Source organism: Columba livia, chromosome 2, assembly GCF_036013475.1.
Source record: "Columba livia isolate bColLiv1 breed racing homer chromosome 2, bColLiv1.pat.W.v2, whole genome shotgun sequence".
Classification (NCBI taxonomy): domain Eukaryota; kingdom Metazoa; phylum Chordata; class Aves; order Columbiformes; family Columbidae; genus Columba; species Columba livia.
This window is the reverse complement of record NC_088603.1, coordinates 7,535,105-7,555,539: the sequence shown is the minus strand read 5'-3', so window position 1 is coordinate 7,555,539 and position 20,435 is coordinate 7,535,105. Positions and strand designations below refer to the sequence as shown.

Genomic DNA, 20,435 nt, shown 5'->3' with positions numbered 1-20,435 from the left:
AGGGCTGCGTTCCCTCTGCGCGGGTGCAGCAATGCTGCTGGAAGGAAAGGTTGTGGCTACCAGAGAACGGACGTGAGGCTGGAAATGCCAACTTTAATTGCATTTTGCTGTGACTGACCACGCTGTTCGGCAGTGAAAGTTGCTGTGGCACATTTGATAGCAGTAGCGGGAGCACTAGAGGCAGCGTGTTGAGCTGTAATATCAACCCGCTGCAGGGTTATTTGAGGACAGCGTTCCAGGATTAACTCTTCAGTTGCCTACTCTGATCGTTTTTAGTGGTAATGCTTGCAAGTTTTGCTTTTATATATGAGTGGTTTGGTATTTGATTAATCAACTCAGAGTTAACATGGAGGGGAGAAACCAAATGAAATGTAGATCCTGTAATTTTGAAGCTATTTAAAGCTAAAGTTCTTCATTTAGATACACTACACTGCTTTAAGTGAGGGTTCTGAGGAAACCAGCCACCTCTGCGGTACGCGCTGCTGCGGAAATTCAGCATAACCACGCGTTTGGGATTAGAAGAGCAGGCTGAAATGTGATGAACCACTGGTGATGATTAGCTTCCTGTAGCTCTCCTGAAGGTGACATTCAAGGGCGTATTTTAAAAACTGCTCGACTTAATTGTGCATTCAGCCCAAAATCCAAACAGCTTCTCTGTGGGATGTTCATAATGCACTCAAGATCTGCGAATCCTGCATGAGTCAAAATTGTTTGGTGTCAGCCCAAATCATCCTAAATCGGAAACTGCAGACATGAAGCACAGTATGGGAAAACACGAAGCTGCCCTTGTCATGGATCTGTCTACTTAAGGACTTGATAGGTCTCCTTTTGTTTTCCAAGGCCTATATTTGAAGCGAATGCCAAATTTGAGATGGATTTGATAACGTGAGAAACTAAACTGTGCTTCTTGAGATTGAGGGGTGGTTGTTGCTTAAGATATCTCTTTTCCAGTTCTGGCCAGGACATTTGCTTTTCTATACAGGTCTTGCATGGTGGTGGCAGCTATTCTGCAAATAAGGGTATATGGGATGGGGAAAAAGGGAAGAATGTGGAGAAAGTCCAGGTTTTGTGTTGCCTAGCAGAGATCTTAATAGGATTTAAGATTATTAAGTTTACCATGAACACATGAATGTGGCCTGTTAAATATTGTATTTAATTCTTGAGAAACAGGAGGTACAGGGGAATTGTTTTTTTTTTTTGGGAAAAGATGCTTGTATGGAACTTGTAACAAGAAAGTAAACTGAGGCAGTTTTTGAACAGAGTGCCCAAAGAGGCTTGCGGGTGCAGCTTTTCTCAGGAGACATCTCTGCTGCTTCCTTTTTTAATTGCCATGTAATGAAGGCAGATGCAAATGAAAGACGTAGTGGGGGTGCTGGCTTGGGCGTGCTGGAAGCCTGGGCACCAGCTCGGAGAATTGATTGATTTGAAAAGTAAAGGAACCAGAAGAAAAAGTTTTCAGGAACAGGCTCAGGAGCGTGAGCTGTTTGGAGGAGGTGGAACAGGCTCTTTGCTGCTGAGCGGGCTCTGGTTCAGTCAGACCTATTATGAAAAACCACATCTCTATTTTCCTCTGCTACTACAGATAAGCGAGAATGCTTTTTTGTAAACTTTCAACAGCAGGCCTTTTGAACCCGAGTAGTTATCTTGATGGAAAAAAGGATAGCCCTGTAAAGATGGACTGTGCTTTTCAACGTTTCTTGTTCAAATAACCTGGGTAGTCAAATCTGATCCTTTCATGCAGAATTGAGGAAAAGTAAGATGTTTAACCTGAGGTAAATGTAAACCTTGTCGGGAAGTCTTCAAATTCAGATGATGCTTCAAGCGATACGATACGCTGGAGTTTTCTGGAAACACTTGGTGGTAAAGATGCTGCAGTGGATCGAAGCCAAAGCTCCAGACTGTGACGTGCAAGGTATTCAGAATCACTGATTGCCTCCCTACTTTGAAAAGCAACAGAGCCTTCAGATTTGTTTTTACTGGCTTTCAGAGTAATCTTCAGTGTTTGCTAAGATACCCTACGAAATATCTATTGTCTGAAAATACCTGGTTGACTCTTCAACCTGCTTAAGGCTCCTCCTTTAGTTGTAAGCGTTTATTGATGCTGTTAGTGTTTGAAGTTGACTCTCAAATGTTTAAAAGCACTGGTTGTCCCTCAGTTGACCATATGTACTTTGCTGTACATGCACATTTTAAGAATAGTTGTAAGAAGGATGTGGGACAAGACAGTGGTGAAAAAGGTAGTGGTTTAAACAGATGATACAAGTTCTCAAAGTGCAGATTTTGAATTGTCAAGCATGATGTGCCAGTCAAGATGAAGCTAGGACAAGCAAACAATAGCTTGTGAGCTTTGGGGACTCTTGCAGAAGGAAAGACTACTTGAAATTTATTATGGGACTTCTTACGTGAATTAGAGAATTTATGATAGAATGTGAGGAGGAAATTTATAGCAGTTTAATTTTAATCCTTAAGAGTTTGTGGATCATGGCCAAAGACTAATCTTTTAAAGCAGAAGACTAAGTGAATGATTTCTGAAAGCCCTTTAAGGAACAAAAGACCTTAATGTGTGACACTTGGAAGACCCATTAGGAAAAGTTGTGGTGCTTCTATATTAAATAGATATGAACTGAAGAAATAATGATTCCCTGATAGATTAGGCTTTAAACAGTGAAGTTTCCTTTTAGCTTTCTTTTTTTAATATTACACCGAAGTCTTAAAGAATGAGTGATTAATACTTCTGGAATAGTTTTCGGTATTCTTGCGTATTCGAGGTTACAGGAACCAGAACAGCATGCATGACAAAGCTAGCTATTTGTATTCCGCGGAGTATTGAGTTAAATGAATTTTAATTTGGAAAAAGAGGGAATACATAAGTGGTCTTCAGTGTGTGGGTGTGAACATGTGCAAGTGTAATATGAAATAAGGATATGAAAGTGTCTCTTGACAACGTTGTCTCCTGAGTTAGTGGGATACATCTGTCTGGCTTCAACAGCTTGTCAGATTGTATTGCCAAAACTTCATTCAATATGTATGACCTCCGTTCAAGGTACTCTTCTATATGCAAAAGAGTTAGGATGCATAATATGCAGGAATACTCCATTAAGTCTGTCCTACAGATTGTCAAAGCAATAAAGCACTTGACACTAACGCAGTAAAATGTATTTTGCTTTAAGTCTTTGTCTTTCATTAGTAGTGAATTTTTTGTTCTAAAATCTGTTTCAGAATTAGCATTTTGAATTTGAACTGCAAGTTTTTGCAGTGAAACATGCATATAAACAAGCACCATGTTTCTTAGTTTGCTGCAGTATCTTCTGAATTGCTTTTCTGGAAATGTCTTTTTCTAATAGATGTTCTGCTTCATCTGTATGGTTTGACACTGGTGGATAAGTTCTAAAGAAAGGTGTCAGTTGTGCTATTTTAACTTTTCATGTGTAGAGGGAAAGGTTGTCAGAATTCTTGATAAAGTTGGTTGCTAGGCTTAAAAATTTGTTGAAGTGCAAGTTAAACCAAGTTTTTCTGAGAGGGAGACTAAGAAGTTGCATGAAAGTTTCAAAATCATGTTCTTTATACAGAGTGTATCAAGGAGTCTTATGACACTTGAACTGTTTTACTGCTTGTCCTTCTTGAACTGCAAGATATCTTTTATCCTTCAGGGTGGTGGTAGGTAGGTAGGTGGTAGAGTTAAAGTGAGGCTACTAGAGATGGGCTGTACATCCCAGAGGTTGAAAGGGTTTAAAGGTGGAGGTTGAGGAGGACAGAAAAGGATGGTATGAGAAGGGATGTGTGGACCCAAGGGCAGCTTATTGTGGAGAAAATTGGGCCGTGCCTCTCCTGTTCCTGCAGCATGAAAGTATGGAAACCAAAACCGAAGATACAGATTGTTTCTTAAATAGCCAGGCTGTGAAATTAAGTAACTCCTGAAAGTCTTTGCTGTACTTATGGTAGATCTTGGCTTATTTGCTTGTCATATTTACCATTTCGTCCATTATGAGCTGGATCTAACTGGGTAATAACAGGGTAATAATCACTATTGCACTTCCCAAATTTTGTGTGTGTGTTGATACACAAAGACTTACATAGCAGACAAATACAGTGCACTGCTCTGTCTTTTGAAGGTCAGCCTAAAGTTCAGTAGCTTGATACTCAACTCCGTGTCCAGGTTGCGTGGTTGTGCTGGGAGGTGCAGAATCCAGCTTCTCTTGAAGTGCTTCCTCAGGTGCTGGAGCTGTGCTGGCTGGAAGGCACCTCACCTGTGAAAGACAGGCTAAAAAGAAAAACAGTGTACTGTCAGGTTGCAGGTGTCATCCTCAGTTACTTCCTGGGGCTATTTTCAAGTGGTTGGGATGGTGGGGTGTTGTGTGTTTGGTTGGTTGGGTTTGTTTCTTTTGTTGTTGTGGGGTTTGTTGTGGCTTGTTTTTTTTCTGTGCTTTTTGTTGTTGTTCTTCCTTGCAGATACCAGAGTTCTGATTGTGACCTTTCTGTACTATATAGTATTAAAACAGAGAATAAAAACATGTGATTCCTACCCCAAAACTCTTAACGTGAAGTACCTTATAAGCCAACAAATGGGTACATACACTGGGTAGGAAGGTAAGCAAGCCAGCTGACTGTAATGACAAGAACTTCAGAGTATGCTATTGCAAGCAAGGGTTACCTGTTCTGTCTTCTGTGCCCTGTGGTAAAATCAACTATGTCAGGTCATATCTGACAGATCTTTGGCTCAAATTCCCTTAAAATTTCCCAAGGCTGGGGGCTCTAACGATTCTTCTGGTACTCTGCATAGTGTTATCCTTACCCTGGAGTATTTTTTTAATGGGTGTTTTATTCATGTCTGTCATGCTGTGGTTTTGGTATGTTGTTACTTTGAACCTTCCTTGCTGTTAACAGCCTGTCTTCTGTATTTGGGGGCTGCTCTGTTTTGTTAATTGTGTGTGTAAATGAAGAAGGGTCAGCGTTAGTGGGGAGGGGTTAATGACCAACTCCAGCTGTGTGAAGTGCTGTGATACAAAGATGGCATTTAGCAGGAACCCTGATTGATAGAGGGGAGGAACTTCACATTTTACACAGAAGTAACATAGGAGATGCCTATAAAGTTAATTCAAATGGGATCTAGAATTGAATTGGAGGAGAGACAACAGTAACTTACCGAAAGGTGATCTGAGTCTGATGCGGGGAGACAGTTTTTGTGTTTATGTTTATGCTGTTTATGTTGGCATGATTATATATAGATCCACAGCAGCCTTGTGCTAACACAGCAGAATTAAAGTGGTGAAGGCTCAACTGTATGGCCATCCATCAAGACTCTGTGTCTACCTATGCATCTGTTGACGAAGACATGATGGAGTTGACCATGTCCTGCTCCGCTGTTAGGAATGAGAGTCAGCACTAGTCTTTGTCATTATCCCTAAAAAATACCTTTTTCTGGTTTGTACTAAGAGACATCAGTGTTGTCAGGGTGGTACCACGGTTCCTGATGCTTCATGCAGCTTTGCAACCTTCCACCACTGCAGGTCCCAGCAGATGAGCAGTGCTGTGTGCCGCTGTTGGATGCCCGTAGCAGCACGCTTTCCGTGAATGTCAGAGTTTGGCTGCCACATGCTCTGCTGGCATTTGTTGACATTGGGTTCATTAGACTTTGGACCATCAGTGGAGTCACGAAGAACCTCTTACATTGACATAGTCACACACAGTACTGCTGTAGGCTGAAGCCGCCCTTTGTTGCTAAGATCTTCTAGTTATTATGCAGCTATATATTTATATATTTAGTAGGTTGTAAAAGTAGCCTGCCTTTGTTGGGACAAATCACTAGTATCTTCAGGTTTTGCTGCAGGTTGGTGAAGAGCTCTGTGGGCCTCCCTCCCCTCAGAGTAAGGATGAAATTTCTTAGCTATAGTTGCTGGATATGTGTCACATTGTTTTCTTGTGTGATGTTACCAAGAGAGGAGGGGATATTACCATTACTATCTTGACAGGATTTCATCAGATACTTCTGTCATCCTACAACAAGGAGTAGAGAAATAAATCTCCTAATATTGTTCTTGCAATTCCAAGAAGACCCTTGAGGCGCTGTATTATAGTACAGCCAAGAGGGTCCATTCCTCACCATTTCAGCTGCATTTCCAACAGTTTACTTGGTGTTACGATACACTCGCAGTCAAGCTCCTAGACTTGCGTTTTTCAAATGACACCACGAAAAATTCACTGATCTTTTCAAAGACTTATCCTGCTGCTTAGTGGTGGTAAGTAACGATGAGGTATGTTGGCTTCAGTGAACACTGTGGTTGCAGTCCTCAAAAAGTTCCTTAGGAAAGAAGATCCTTAGGGAAGACCTGTGTTTTGGTGAAACAGCACTGATCCGTTGAAAGACTTAAGGTCTTCTGTCTTGGTAAGGGTTCTGTGCTATTAAAGCTTTCTCTGTTATTGGTGTAGATTGGGTGGACAAAAAATGTGAGATTTGCAGTGGAAGGAAGAAAAGAGTTTATCTGGTTTTCTAATAGAAATGTGAAGTTTAAAATCTTAATTTGTACCTGAACGTTGCTTTACCAGATGGTCTGTAGTAGCATGCAACTTAATGTGACTGGTGCTGCCAACTTCAGCCAGTTGCGTGGAAATGAAGGAGAAAAAAAAAAAAAAAAAAGGAAAATGATGGCTGCAAACTCCCCTTAAACCTTCACAGCTTCTTTATCCCCCATGGTGTGTGTAGAGTGGAGTTCTTCGGCTTCTGCCATTAAATTCAACTGAAGGTGTGGTTACGGCAGCGTCCGTGCAGCGGGTGGAGAGCTGGTGCTGGGAAGTGCACTTGGAAAGATCCGCGTCTCGAAGAAGTGCTAAAACCTGCTAGTCCTGATGTTTATTGGCTTGCAGAAAGGTAATTGAAGTTGTAAACCCCAGTGATCTGCAGTGCCAGGGAGGAATGGACTGGAAGTTGGGAGTTCATTCCCCTGTGTTGAAGCTAAAATCTTGAAGATGGAAAAGGGGAATGCATGGAATGCATTAAAGCAAGAGATGCACATTTTTATTTCTAGTAACAAAAACATTTAAAAATGGATTTAATGATGAAACAATGACAGTTTCTAAAAGTATTGTATGTACCTGATGATCCAAGGAAAGGTCAGGTTCATTCAGACACCTAATTAGCTGCTTGATGTGTGTGCATGGGGAGAGAGGACTTGGCTTCCACGCAGCAGTACAAGTTGAATTTTGCTTCTTCAGGGGAAAATCAGTACAAAGTTCAGGCTCTTTCCCTCTAAGTGTGTCATAAACTGAAACATTAAGCTTAAAGATCAGACTCTAATAAGGTTCCCTTTAGAAATGCAGTGTATCAAGTTGTACTGCCTTAGTTTAGGAATAGACTTGCTAACTAGACTAGCAGCACATGCCCAATAAGTGGAATTGCTTTTGAATTTCTGCCACCACCTTAAATATTTTAGGCAGGGGGCTGTGGGGAGGGAGGTGGGAAGGTGCCGCAGGGATGCCCAGTTTCTGCAAGAGGTCTGAAGAGAATACAGTGGATGGGATTTATCTGAGCGAATACTGGTTGACTGTATTGGATGTGGATGTCTGAATTTCCTTTGTGGTTAGGAGAGCCCAGGATGCAGTTCCTCTGACCTGTTTAAAGTATCTTGAATGCAGCCACCTATGCATGTATACCATGGCCAGGTGAGATGTGTGCCACAGAAGTTTTCTGGGTATTTTAGGCTTTGTAAGAGCTCTTCCATCTTTGAAACTGATAGTAAACACGTGGAATTAAAATTGGTTTACTTCATTAAAAGGGAAATATCAGGCAAACTGTGGCACTTTGCATTTCTGCCAGCAAGGATAGCAGTCAAAGGTAACTGGACTGTGCACTGAAATAACTACTAGAACATTCCTTCTGACAATCCTTTGCTGTGGTTGCTGGCTTAAATGGACACAAAGTGGACACTTGAAAGTGACAATTAAGCTGTTGCAGCAAAACAGAGGAATTTTTCTGTACCTATTTGCCTGGACACCTAATACGTTGTGACAAAGTGCAAGTGAACATTGAGGGGTGAGCACTGCAGCAGGATAGAGCGATCTTGCTGTTACATACGAGGGAATAAAGCACTTGCTCTCTGCTGTTCTTACAGAAAAGATGATCTAAATAGCATTATTAGGACTCTTGGGTTGTGTTTTGGAGGCTCATTGTAGCCAACCTGCAAATACACTTGTGAGTTTGACTAACTGTTTTGAAATCTGACGAAAATCAAGGAAGTCATCTGACTTCCTTCCGAAATGACAGCCTCTCGGATTTCGTCTGGCTTGCAGAGGAATACCTTTGATAAACCTCAAGAAGACTGTGCAATGCATGTGTCCTTTTCTCGCTGCAGGCTGTGTTCTTGGTGTTACACACTGTCATGTGAACCTTCTTTTTAACAACAGGAGTGGTTCTTGCTACAATTACTTTCCTTAGACTGTCACATATATTTCTCTACATCCTAATATGAAGATAGATCAGAAGACTGGAAACAATTGTAGCAATGGGATAGAGTGCCATAGAAATTGAAGAGCTTGTGTTGTCCTGAAATGCTGATCTGCTCTTTAGTTTGTCATGAAGGTCTTACCTGTTCTTGAGGTCCCTCACTACTTTACCAAAAGGTGTCTCACTGAGGTTCTCAGACTTTGGCTCTTACAGGATTGTAAGGGCAGATGCTTTAGTCTGTCGTTTGGAAAGCTCAGTCAGCACTTTAAGAGACTAATGCCACCACTCTTTGGTTGCAGACTGAGCATGAGTATCATACGAGCAAGTGCAGCAATTGAGCTCTGTGTCAGTGAAAGTTTTCTCTGTTAAGCATTAAAAAGAAAAAAAAAATTAGTCCTGGTATCACAACGTTGATGTCACAAGGAAATCACTACAAAATAGGTAAAACTGTGTCTGTGTAGATGTTTATAAGTGATAATTCCTTATGATTAAAAGTCTATTAGTAGATTTAAGTTTCATTTGAGTAAAACACAAGCTGCTCATTGTATCCCTGTCTCCAGAGATTTAGAAACAGAATTCTTTATTGGCCCAGATGTATCGTTTTGATAGTCATTAGAATGATTCACTGAGCTACATAGCAATGGTCAGCAAAATAGCAACTATAGTGTACATAGCCATAATTAGTACCTGGGGGAAATAATCTTAATTAACCGTGGAAAGTTGCTAATGATGAAGCCTGGGATGAGTGATGAGCTAGTGATGAGTTCTGAGATCATCTGCTATCTTGTGAAAAGATTTTTGTCGAAGACTGATGCTGTAATTCCATTTGCTACCCAGTTGAAAGACTTCATCTCCTCCAAGCAGTTATTCTGTCCCATTCTGTGCTCTGAGGGCGAATAGATAATCTCCACTGTGGAAATGCTGGTGTCTCTGTTTTGTGCATCTTGGTATTCTGAATTAAAGTTGATAATGATCCCAACATTCCAGTTAAATTGAGTGTAACTTTTAGTGTGAAAACTTCATATCTGGAGCATAGTAAGTTGAGCATAGCTGTGTGTGAGATATTTAAGCTGGGTATGCATTAAGTCTTCTTTAATTTACTATGGCTGGCAGCATTTCACCATGCAATTTCTTGAACCTTTGTGACAAAACCTAAGCTACATTGTTCTGTAGGTAACATCTATGTAGAGACTAGCTTAGTTAAGATGCTAGGCTTGTCATTGGAGTGGATTAGTTCCAGCCAGCTGTTGTTTAATGATTAATTGAAGTACATAAGCAGGCATTTCAAGGGGAAAAGATGGGTTAAAGAAACTGTGCATCTAAAATTCTAACAGAATGGAGAATTGCAACTCTTCAGTAGTTGTTGTTCTTGACCCTGTCAAACTGTTTACTGATTGCTTGTGCATATGATTTTGAGCATTGAGAAATTCTTCCTGTTGAGATAAACTGCCCGCCGGTGCCAGTGGCCGGCACGGCAGAGATGCCACGTTAGCGGCAGCTGCAGAGCCGGGCTTGCACAATGGCTCGCTTGTGGAGCTGGTGTTGGACCCGCTTGCTGGCCGCTTGCGTAATTTCTGCCTCCTGAGCTTGGGGGAAGTCGCCGTGGAGGAGAATTTCATCTGGGCTTTCCCTCTGCCTGGAGACTGAAAGATGTGGGGGTCACCAGGAAGGTGATAGGTACCCAAGAGACGATGTGGCCTCTTTGGGGGGACACCCGTTCTTCATGAACCCACCCGTGCTCGGTTACTCATGTTCTTGGTAAACTGCCTAGTGTTGTAAAACTTGGATTTTTAAGGCTAGATTAAATACCACAGCTCTTGTCAAGGCAAAACAATTGCCAAATGGAGTTTTTACTCATCCTTTTCCTTCTTGGAAAATTGCAATGGCATTTGAAACTGATGTGCTGTGACTGTACTAGTCAGTGTTTATGGGACATTCAGCTTTATGTAGCGAGTGTTCTCTTGTATGAACAGAAATATGACAGCTTTATTTTTTGAAATGGCTTTCTGTCTCAAAACCTGTTCCGTTTCTGTTTTGACAGTGCAAAACTCTTTTCTTTACCACTCCCACATCATATCGTAAATAACAAATTGTGTATGCAAATACTCTGGATAGTTCTAGACAACTTCAGTTGAGCTTTGGCCACCTGAGACTTGTATTCTAAACCCTTGTAAAACACATTCCTCCCAGCGCTTACCTTCTGTCTTGTTCCTCCAGGGAGTGGGAGAGTCAGCAAGCTTGGAGCATTTTGCTTACAACTCCTCTGCAACAGAGAGTAGTATCTGGTGCTTTGAGTTACCATAGCAAGTACAGCTGGAGGAGTCATCTTGTTGCCCTGCCCCAGTGTTGCCCTTATGTGATTCATTTAGTTATTCCTAATAATTTTAAGCTCTCTGGTTCTAAACAGAGTCAAAAGGTTAAACCATCATCTTCTCCAGTAAGATTTTGCAAGTGCTTTTTCATCTTAAAATCACGGGTATCCGTCAATTTAGTGAACCACTTCCAGCAGACTTTGCCTTGCTTTTGCTCATGACACTTCTCCTTTTGGTCTCAACAAATGTTTATTTTCCTAAAACTCGAGGACAGTGGAGACACTAAAAGTACCAGCATGGAGGATGCTACAAGGAAAAGCTTAGCAAACTAAAAACCATTCGGTGTCTGTTCTGAATGAGAACATACTAGAGCTGAGCCTTTTTTTGAGGTGTGCACTCGAGTAATCAATTAATCAAGTCTTTTCTGCTGGAATCGGGCTCTTGTCCTTTTAGGCTGAAGTGTGCTGGTGGTGGCTGCACATCATGGCCGTGGCCGAGATGGAGATAGCACGGTAGTAAATGCAGCTGGGTGCAGTTCTTGGGCCCTGCTTCGTGGATGTCATGTTTCTGTTGTAAGTGCAAATGTTGCCTGATCTTTCTGGGGAAAGAGGAGGTAGAACTCAATTGTGAACTTCATGTTCCTCTCATGAAGGCCTGGAATCGAACCTGTGGGACAAAGTTCAAGCCAAGCTGTTTACAGGGTCCTGTGTGAGACAAGGCATGGAGGTGTTAATGACTTGGGTTTAAAGTTTCTTATGTCCCCTTTGGAAGCCTTGGTTTAGCGTGCTTGTCCCAAGGGGGTGGGTGACTGAATCCAAGGCTGGAGAGCTTCCCATGGCTTATCTAGGACAGCCAGTGACCTCTGCTGAGCACAAACACATTCTTACTGGAATGCTCCTCACAAAGCTTGGAGGAGTTTGGGAAGAGTGTGTTGGAATACTGGTTTGATCTGTTTCTGTTTCCTCCTCTTTCACTGTTAGGAGGAAAGCAGTAATTAATACAGCTGGGTGCTAAATGCAGCATTTTCTGTTGGCTCCAATTCTTTCTAGTATTCAGTTTCCAGATTTAACAGAGACGGTAGCAGTCAAGTCTTTCAGTTGATGTTTCTTAGGAGGAAAAACATTCAGTGATGATCTGTGCTTAACCTAGCTCCTCTTATCTTGAATATGTAAGAGCCTAATATAGGAAGAGTTAACGGGCTTAAAGTTGAGTGCTTAATGTGCTGGTATTGGCAAATAATCTGGAAGCGTGAACTTGGGCAGCAACGTCATAAGGTTATAGCTGAAGAAGAAATAGGTTGAAAGTTTATTTGTTCTCTAGGTGGTGTCCAAAATAAACAGTTTCAGAAAGCTGTGAAGATGTGTAGTCTCAGTTCTAAGTCTGTCCTTATTAGGATGATTTTAGATGTTCATGGTTGCCCTCCGCCCCACCCTTTCTGGAGCAGCAGTTTGAGGTACAATTTTCTCTGTAAACTCATGCACAGTGAGTGTTACCTGTAGTTGCACTGTTAGATGTATCAGAAAAAGGTAACTAAGAACTTAATTTGAGAAAAGACCCCTCTTAGAAGGTGGTGTGCTGGGGTTTTTCACATTATATCGTGAATAAACTGGCGTGGTCGATAAGAGACAGCAAAGGGATAAGCATGGCAGAGCTGGGCAGTGATGTTAAAATCAACTGGTGAGTTGGTGAAGATTATGGCTTTTGGAAAATCCCCAAATGATGATGCTTGTGCAAGATTTTCATCCTTCCTCCTGGACAAGTCAATGCTGGAAGTGTTGCAGTTAATGAAGGAATTGACTGCACGTGTAATCACAAATATTAATCCAAATTTTCCTTGCATCATGTTCATCTCTGTACATTGTCTGACTTGCAATTTCTTTAGAATGTCTAACAAAATTACTTGTTAAGCATACTGATAATAATAATAATAAAAAGTCAAATGTCAACAGGTCAAGAGCCTTGTATGATAAAACAAGAATGGAGAGGTTGGAAGTGGAAGACTGTTTTTTAATATCTTCTGAAGGAATGCTTAGGAAATAACTTTTTCTACAGCAAAGTATAAACATAGCATAGTCTAAGCACTGCAAATGGGCACTCTTTATCCAAAGCAATTAATTATTGAAAACAGTTTTACTACAAACTAGTTCATCTACAACATCGATTACTTTTGATGTCATTGAAAGACTTCTGCTGAGTAGGATGGTCTTATGTCTAAAGTTTAACTTCAGGTTGTGTTTTGCTTGTGCTTCTTGCCAATGAGAAGAGTATAAAGCAGCAGGAAGAATATGCTCATGTCCAAAAGCAGCTAATGCACTTGGCAATCTTTGTGAGAGTATATTTGTCCAGTAAACATAATGTAATAGGATCTAGTGGATTCCCAAATGTAGAAGACATGCTGTAATGGAAATTGTGTTAAGACCTTCAGTAACACTTTGAAAAGTCTTCAGCTGCAGAGCTTTAAAGGTGCTTTTTATGGTCAATGTATGTGATTCCTTTGTACCATCTTGTAAAATCTTCCAAGACTAAATTACTTTTCATTTTCTCAATCTGCTACTAAGTGCAATATTTTGCATTGCTCTTTATTGGAAGGTGTACCATCAGATCATCATAGCTGAAACTGGGCACGTTGTCTGTAAAAGTTGCATTCAGATTGCTTTCAAAAAAAATAATCCAATGATGCCTCTTCAGTCAATATGCTTAAAAGTCATATGACATTAACAGGGATGATAAAGAAGAGAGTATATTGATCTGAGGAATTTTGAGATCATCTTTTTGTTGTGGGAGACATGTCAACTCTCCTAGTCAAACCCAATTTGGCTAATTCCATCCAAGTTCCTAGTTTTCTGTTCAATGACTGAAAATTATTTCTAGTTTTCCATGCTTCTCAACAGAAAAGCCTTCCAAGTATAACAGTTTGTTAAATTTAGTTTTATGAGGATTGGACGCTGCGACTTTTAGAATTGTTTTAAACCGGAGGAGACACTGAAATTATGCTGTGTTAAAACAAAAGCGGAACACGTGCTGAGTAGCTCTTGCACTACTTTTTATATGTTCAGGAGACACAGTTATTAGGAATAGGCACTTTAATTTAAAAATAGGTCAGTTGTCATGCGTAGATATTTCGGTGAACCATACAAAGCTCATATTGGCTCTTATACAAACATTAGTGTATCTACTAGTAAGTGTGAAGTGGTAACAGCCTGAAGACATGTTTTCAATACAAATCATCTTTTCCTTGCTTTTCAGGAAAATCTTCACTGACGATTCAGTTTGTGGAAGGACAGTTTGTTGATTCATATGATCCAACCATAGAGAACAGTAAGTAACTGACAAGCTGTTCTTCTGTACCTAACTAACTTTTATCAGAAGCCATTGTGGTTATACGTACTACTGATGTGGGTGTTTACGTCTTAACAGTTAATTAATCAACTTTAATGTTAAGTTTTATTAACCTTTTACACAAAGCTTACCAAGCTTACGGTATTGCAGTGTGGAAATCACTGTGTATTTCTCCAAACAGCTAAACTCTTAACACTAAATGAAGGAAAAGCTAATCAGTATGGCTAAAATACACCTCCTTCTTGTGTTATGTGTGTCGTTGGACATCTGCTTCCCCTAATATGGTTAGGGCCTTTCAAACTGAGTATGTCATACCTATATGAAAATGTGCCACTATATACAATTATTACAAAGTTTCAAATGTCTCATGTGATCAGTATATCCAGGTGAACACAAAGCCAACACCAGCCACGAGCAAATGACATGTAGACATGCTGGTTTTTTTAATTTCTCATTTCCAGCTGCTTGCTAAGAAGCCTGGTACACAATCAGCTTGCTGCAAATACTGCATAACTGACTTCTCAAGTCCCTTTTTTTCTCTTAGCAGTTTTTTTAACATTAGTGCCTTTGTGAATAGTGGGTAAGTAAAGATACTAATACTAAAATTGCTGCCAAGAGCAGCAAGTCACTTGAGAGGTGAGTTACCCTCTATTCCTTGTAATCCCTCCACCTCTTACAGAGCTAGCAGTGGTCATAAAGTGCTTGAGGAACTGTGGTGCTAGGCTGGGTAACTCGATCGTATTGGCTCACTTTAATCATGTGGCAAATAAAACTTTGATTTCATGATTGTAGCCCTGGAGATCTTGTGTTGTAATGACTTGTGAAATGCAGCGGTAGCACATTTTTACTGTTTTGAACCTGTGCAGTAGGATGTTAAGCCTGTGTGATACTCTGGAAGTTTGGGTGAAGTAATCAGCCTAATAAGGTTTCTTTTGGATGTATATGGTAATAATTATGAAACGGTAGCTGTCAAGATATTCTACTCAGGATTATTTCTTAAAAGTGAAATTTAAATGCTGCTTTTTGAAGAAGTTCTACATTTTCTTTAGCAAGTTAGGATGGATAATTTACCCCTTGACCTGAACAACCTGTCTTTATATTGTCATTAATGTCATTATGTCATTAATATTTACACTTCCCAACATCCCTTTTTACTTTGTTAGCATTATAAATAAGATCTGTTTTGAATTGAAGCTGCTAACAAAATATTGGGGATTAAGCTTCTGCATTCAAAATTTTAATTTCACTTGTCACAGGTTATTTTTCAATGTGCTACGTAAATGCAAATTATTCAAAGTAATCTTTTAAAAAGTTTCATGCAAGTATATGGGAATGAATAAAACTTGTGGGACATGGGGTCAACATCTCTGCAAAGTACTGAATCTGTATCTTGGTTTGGGATTTTGACACCCTGGTACACAGGTTGGCTTGTTTTCATCCTTTACAAGCTCTTGTCATCCACAGAAACCCTTTGTCTGTAACTGTAGTTGTATATCTCACACTGGCAACATTTCTTAACTACTTGAAAATACACTCTGGATGAATTCTGTGTTTATTTGGCTCCTGTAGTTTGTGCTGCTTGCTTGATCTGAACTCCAAACGTTGATCAGGCCATGACCATGCAAACTTTGGATGGGGGCATCTTGAAAAGACTTAACTTTTCACTTGATTTCTTACTTGTTCAGAAAACAAGCGGCATTATTCATCTGGTGAAAACCTTGTGATCTGTGGCATGGCTGGATGAATTTACTTTCTGAAAGGTAGAAAACTGAAGGGCCCTTCTTGCATCAGAACACATTGCTGGGAAGTAGGGATTGAAAACATAAAAGATATACATTGAGATTCAAGACAGCAGAAAGTCTGTCCCATCCTTAAGGCCTGATAAAGAAGATGTTCTAAAAATGCTTCTGTGAAGAATGGAAGAGAGAACACTTCCAAATTTACCACTAAAATATAAAATATATTACAGACAGGTGTCTTTTTAAAAGAAAAATATATAAAAGTAGTTTTAATGGGATTAGTATAAAACAATTATTTCTATTTTAGTTCTTAATCTTTTCAAAGTGTTTTTCTGAATATAAATCTTTGATCAGTCTTTTGATGCTCCCAGCTGTATGTTTCTGATCTCATGCAGGGTCATAAGACACAAAGTACATGATCAACTCTCTTATTTTTCTAGCCTGCAATCTCAAATCTGGTTGACAATGCTGGCAAAAGGGGTTGAGAAGTCCATGTTCTTATCCTAGGGGCGGTGTTGGAGAATGTTACGTTTTTCCAGTGCTTTATAGGAGGTTATAAAACCTTTTCTGTTTTGTCTGGTGATTTGCTCTACTTCAGTGTCACAAAACTTGGAAATGAAAAAAATACAGGCTAAAGAATAGTCTGGCCTATGTGATTTCTCTTTTGTCTCTGGAAAACTGTTACTGATAACTTATTACAGTATTTCTACCAGCACTGATGAAAGGGTAGAAGGTTGCAGTACTGCTGGTAGCTTAATGTTTATAGTTTTTGTCTTCAAATAATAAAACTTGCACAAAAAATTGAGTCTAAATTGTATTGAAGACAGGCTATAGTTAAGCTCTGAAAGGAACAAGTCACATAGAATATAAGCCTTGAATGACAGGAATAAGATCTAATATTCTATTAGTTTCATTTTGCCAGTATAAAAAATTTTTGCCTTCTTCAGAAGTTGTAAAGGGAAAATAAGCTGCCTCAGATTTCACGTAGTATTTGTTCAAGTTGACATTACTTCACTGCAGTATTTTCCTTTGCTTATTTTACATTAGAACCAGAAAAGTTAGTTTATTTAAGTTACCAAGCATGTTGAATTAAGGTGTTGCTACTAAACTCATGTATCAGGAAGAGCAACTTGTAGAATTTTGTGGCAGCAGCAGAGGTGAGAATTAATTGCTCAGCAAAATAGATTTTTCACTTTCTGAATGTCCCAAGAGGAGTGACACCACGATGGGTGGCTGTTCTGAGACAGGCAGGTGGAGGAACTAGTGGAATGATCACTTGTGGGCGTGTTGGAAGGAGAGGGAAGATCCTTGTGGAGCAGGAGTGTGTGCCCAGGGCAGTGGTGGAGTCACCATCCCTGGAGGGGTTTAAAAGATGCTTAGACGAGGTTCTTAGGAGCATGGTTTAGTGTGAGAGTTAGGTTAATAGTTGGACTCTGATCTTGAGGGTCTCTTCCAACTGAATGATTCTATGCTTCTATGAGGGTGTCTGTATGGACACTGAGCTGGATTGGGCTATGAAGGCAGATTAGCTAAGACCAGAACAATTTAAAACTCAAACATTTCACTGGAATAAATCTAGAATCTTAATTTAGAACTCCAAGCAAATAGGTCAGAAGGATTAGTTAAGGAAGATGTGCAGGTAACTCCAGCCACCCCTGTCTTTGCTTATTAATTCAGTGATTTTTGTGTGTTGCAGGAAAGCTGACTTGACTGCCCAAGTCTCAAACATGTTTCTTCCAGCTCCTCTGAGCCCTGTCTGGCTGATTTCCCTTGCAGTTCCGGAGAGGCTGCAAGCACTGTGCTGCAGCTCTGTCTTCTCCCCTGAACAGGCTCCGTAGCTCCCTAAGAGAAGGAACAGTCTTTCCCCAAGGGCTTCCTACCTCCATCCCATGGGGGTTTTTAAATGTGCCTGTGAGTTAGAAGCTTATTAGAAAGGGGAAGAGAGCTGGAGGAAGCCTTGTAGTCGTGGATGAGATAATTGTATAGGTTTAGATGGGTCTGCTCGAAGTATCTCTAAGGTTCAGCTCCTCCGTGCACATCATGGCAGCTGCCCCGGAAGGGCGAAATACGCTGCTTCCCAGGAGCTGCTGCTGAGCAGCCTTCTCAAGGGGCGGAAATGAGGCTTCTGAGAAAAATTAAACACAGTTCTGTTGCATTACACGTCTCAGTGTTGTAAAAGATGTCCTGACATCAGGCATCGACTTTGCAATGAGGACAAGTGGAATGGGATGCGGAAGGTAGTGACTGAGGAAACCTTACAAGGTGGTTGTATTGAGCTCTATGGGACTAATGTTATACCACTCTTGTACCTTTACTCAGTAGCACTATTGATCTAAAAGCCTGCATTCATAGCCTGGTAGTATTTTTTTTTTTATCATAATGGCTTCTTTTCACAGCAGCTGTCATTTGAGTTGCATGTGCAAATAATTTAATTCATGTTAGTCTAACTGGAATTTACTCAGATCTGAGCTGTAGCAGCATTTAGGGCTGTGCTCTCCATGTAATTTTCCCAGAACTTTCTCTGAGGGCAAAATAGCTTTAGTTTCTTTGCAATGCAGCAGCTCACTGCTGCACCCTCAACTATGTGCTTATATCTGTTAGGTGCTGTGCTGTTCACTGCAGCACCAAATCCTGCCATTTTCAGCAATGCATTAGAACTAAGAACAGTTGTAGGTGAAGGTAAGGATTGCAGCTTTCTTCCTATAGCCACACTTGTGTTACAAGCTGTAAGCATGTCCTGTTCTGAGATCTGTGTGCCTCATGGAGCTAAAACTGGCTGTAGCTATGGCCTTACCCCACAGCCCTGCTTCAGCTCATGAGCTGCATTTTGCAGATGCTCAAATTATAGCTAGGACTGCGGAGATTGTCCAGCTCTGCTGAAATCTGTAGTTGGCACGCTGAGCAGAACCACACCGTGCCATGATCGTGTTATCGGTTGTTTGTCTTGCTCCTGGCCGTAGCAGGCGGCGACGTGTCCCAGCATGGGAGGTGATGGAATTGGAAGTGAAGACTTCTTCTGGATCGAGGGGGCTTGTGGATCGCTAATCACATTTAATACAGCTGCAGCTTTTCCCAAGATGAAATTCTTATCAGGAATATTTTTAAGAATCTTCAGCAAAGAGATGAGTGTCATTAACTACGACTGCATCAAAGCAGAGTTGTGTTCACAGTGGGCTGCTTGAGCGCTACAAGCCTCTGCACTGAACTATCAGTTCTCCTCACGCAGTCTGTGGTGACTCCTCCGGTTTCCCTTCCCCTGGCTCTGTCACGCTCCGCTTCCACTGCCGATGGTGATGTCTCTGCTCTATTCTCGGCTTCTAGAATAGTCTGAGAAAGCTGCCATCTGTCTCTTTTTAAATATTAACTTCGTGAGGCTCTTGAAGCTACTGTGATTGCAGAGTGCTTTCATGTGTATGTGAAGTGTCAAGAGACTAGAGACTTACTTTTAATATTGCTGTTAATGCAGTACCTCTCCAAATGAGTCCATTTTCCCTCCGGCTTGCAGCAACGGTATTGCATATAGCAATGCTGCACGTTAACATCTGTTCAAACAAACGGTTGCTTCTGTCCCCATCACAGTGTTCAGCCAAGGCAAAAAGCTGTTGTGGATTCTTGCTTCATAACCCTAAAACTTTATGCAGCAATAACAACAGCATCCAGCCGGTGATTTGAGAGCAGCTCACGAGTGTTAAAGCAGCTTTCTTGGGGACAGACGGGTTACGGTAGGAGCTCTCTGAGGCTCCATTTCAAATTGCACTTGTCTGTGTTGTAAAGGAAACTGTTTTACTCTGTTTATTTAGACACTCTGCATTACTTTGCCTTTGCTGTTTGAATTGCTCCTTTTTTTTTTTTTCTTTAAAGAGTGCTTTGATTCACTAGGTGGGTTGAAACCTCCAGTTTCAGATATTTCAGCCCACTTACTTAAGATAATACTCGCATTGTGGAGGCTTGACAGGGCAACGAGCATTGTCGGGGAGGAGGAAAGTTGGTGAACTTTAGCTCCTGTGAGACCCCTTAGAAAACCGTGAGGGCGTAGGCAGGAGACTGTACAGCAGGGTCGAGAACATTGAACTCTGCAGCTTCAGGAAGCTGGTGGACAATTCAGAGTATGATGAACAGGTCACTGCAGTGTTTGCTGTTTCCCTGCTCATCAGTGCAATGAAAGATGCCACTTCTTAAGACTCTTATTGTTTGGGAAAACCACCACAACCAAAAGACAACACAGACTTAACTCATTATGTCAGTACTGTCCAGTAATTGTGTCTTGAGACAAAGTGAAGCCAGGTTTGTGTGCTCTGGTTAGTACATGAAGTGCTGGGTAGTACATTATTCCTACGAAGGCTGTGACACTGTTTGCTTTTGCAGTTGCATAATACAAACACTGAGTGAGATTCCTCAGCTCACGGTGCGTTGGCATTTCATGAATCTGAGGGAAAGAAGCGATTTTCATTGTGTTCAGGGACTGAATGTCCTTCCTGACTGAGGACTAGATAGGCTGTGAACTTCTAACTAAACTCTCATTATGTAGGTCTAGTATATTTGTAAGTCAGGCTGTGTGTGGTTCAAGCCCTGAAGAATTGTCGTTCTTTTTTTAATCCAGATCACTCA

The 20,435-nt window shown here is 40.9% G+C and overlaps 1 protein-coding gene across 3 annotated transcripts in view; it reads left to right on the top strand.

Moving 5' to 3' along the window:
• Window positions 1-20,435, top strand: part of RHEB (Ras homolog, mTORC1 binding) — a 42,738-nt gene that overhangs the window by 4,939 nt on the left and 17,364 nt on the right. For all 3 annotated transcript variants that reach the window (XM_065050435.1, XM_065050437.1, XM_065050436.1), the window contains exon 2: window positions 13,996-14,067. In XM_065050435.1, coding sequence (XP_064906507.1) covers window positions 13,996-14,067 — 72 coding nt within the window. The remainder of the gene's footprint in view (window positions 1-13,995; window positions 14,068-20,435) is intronic.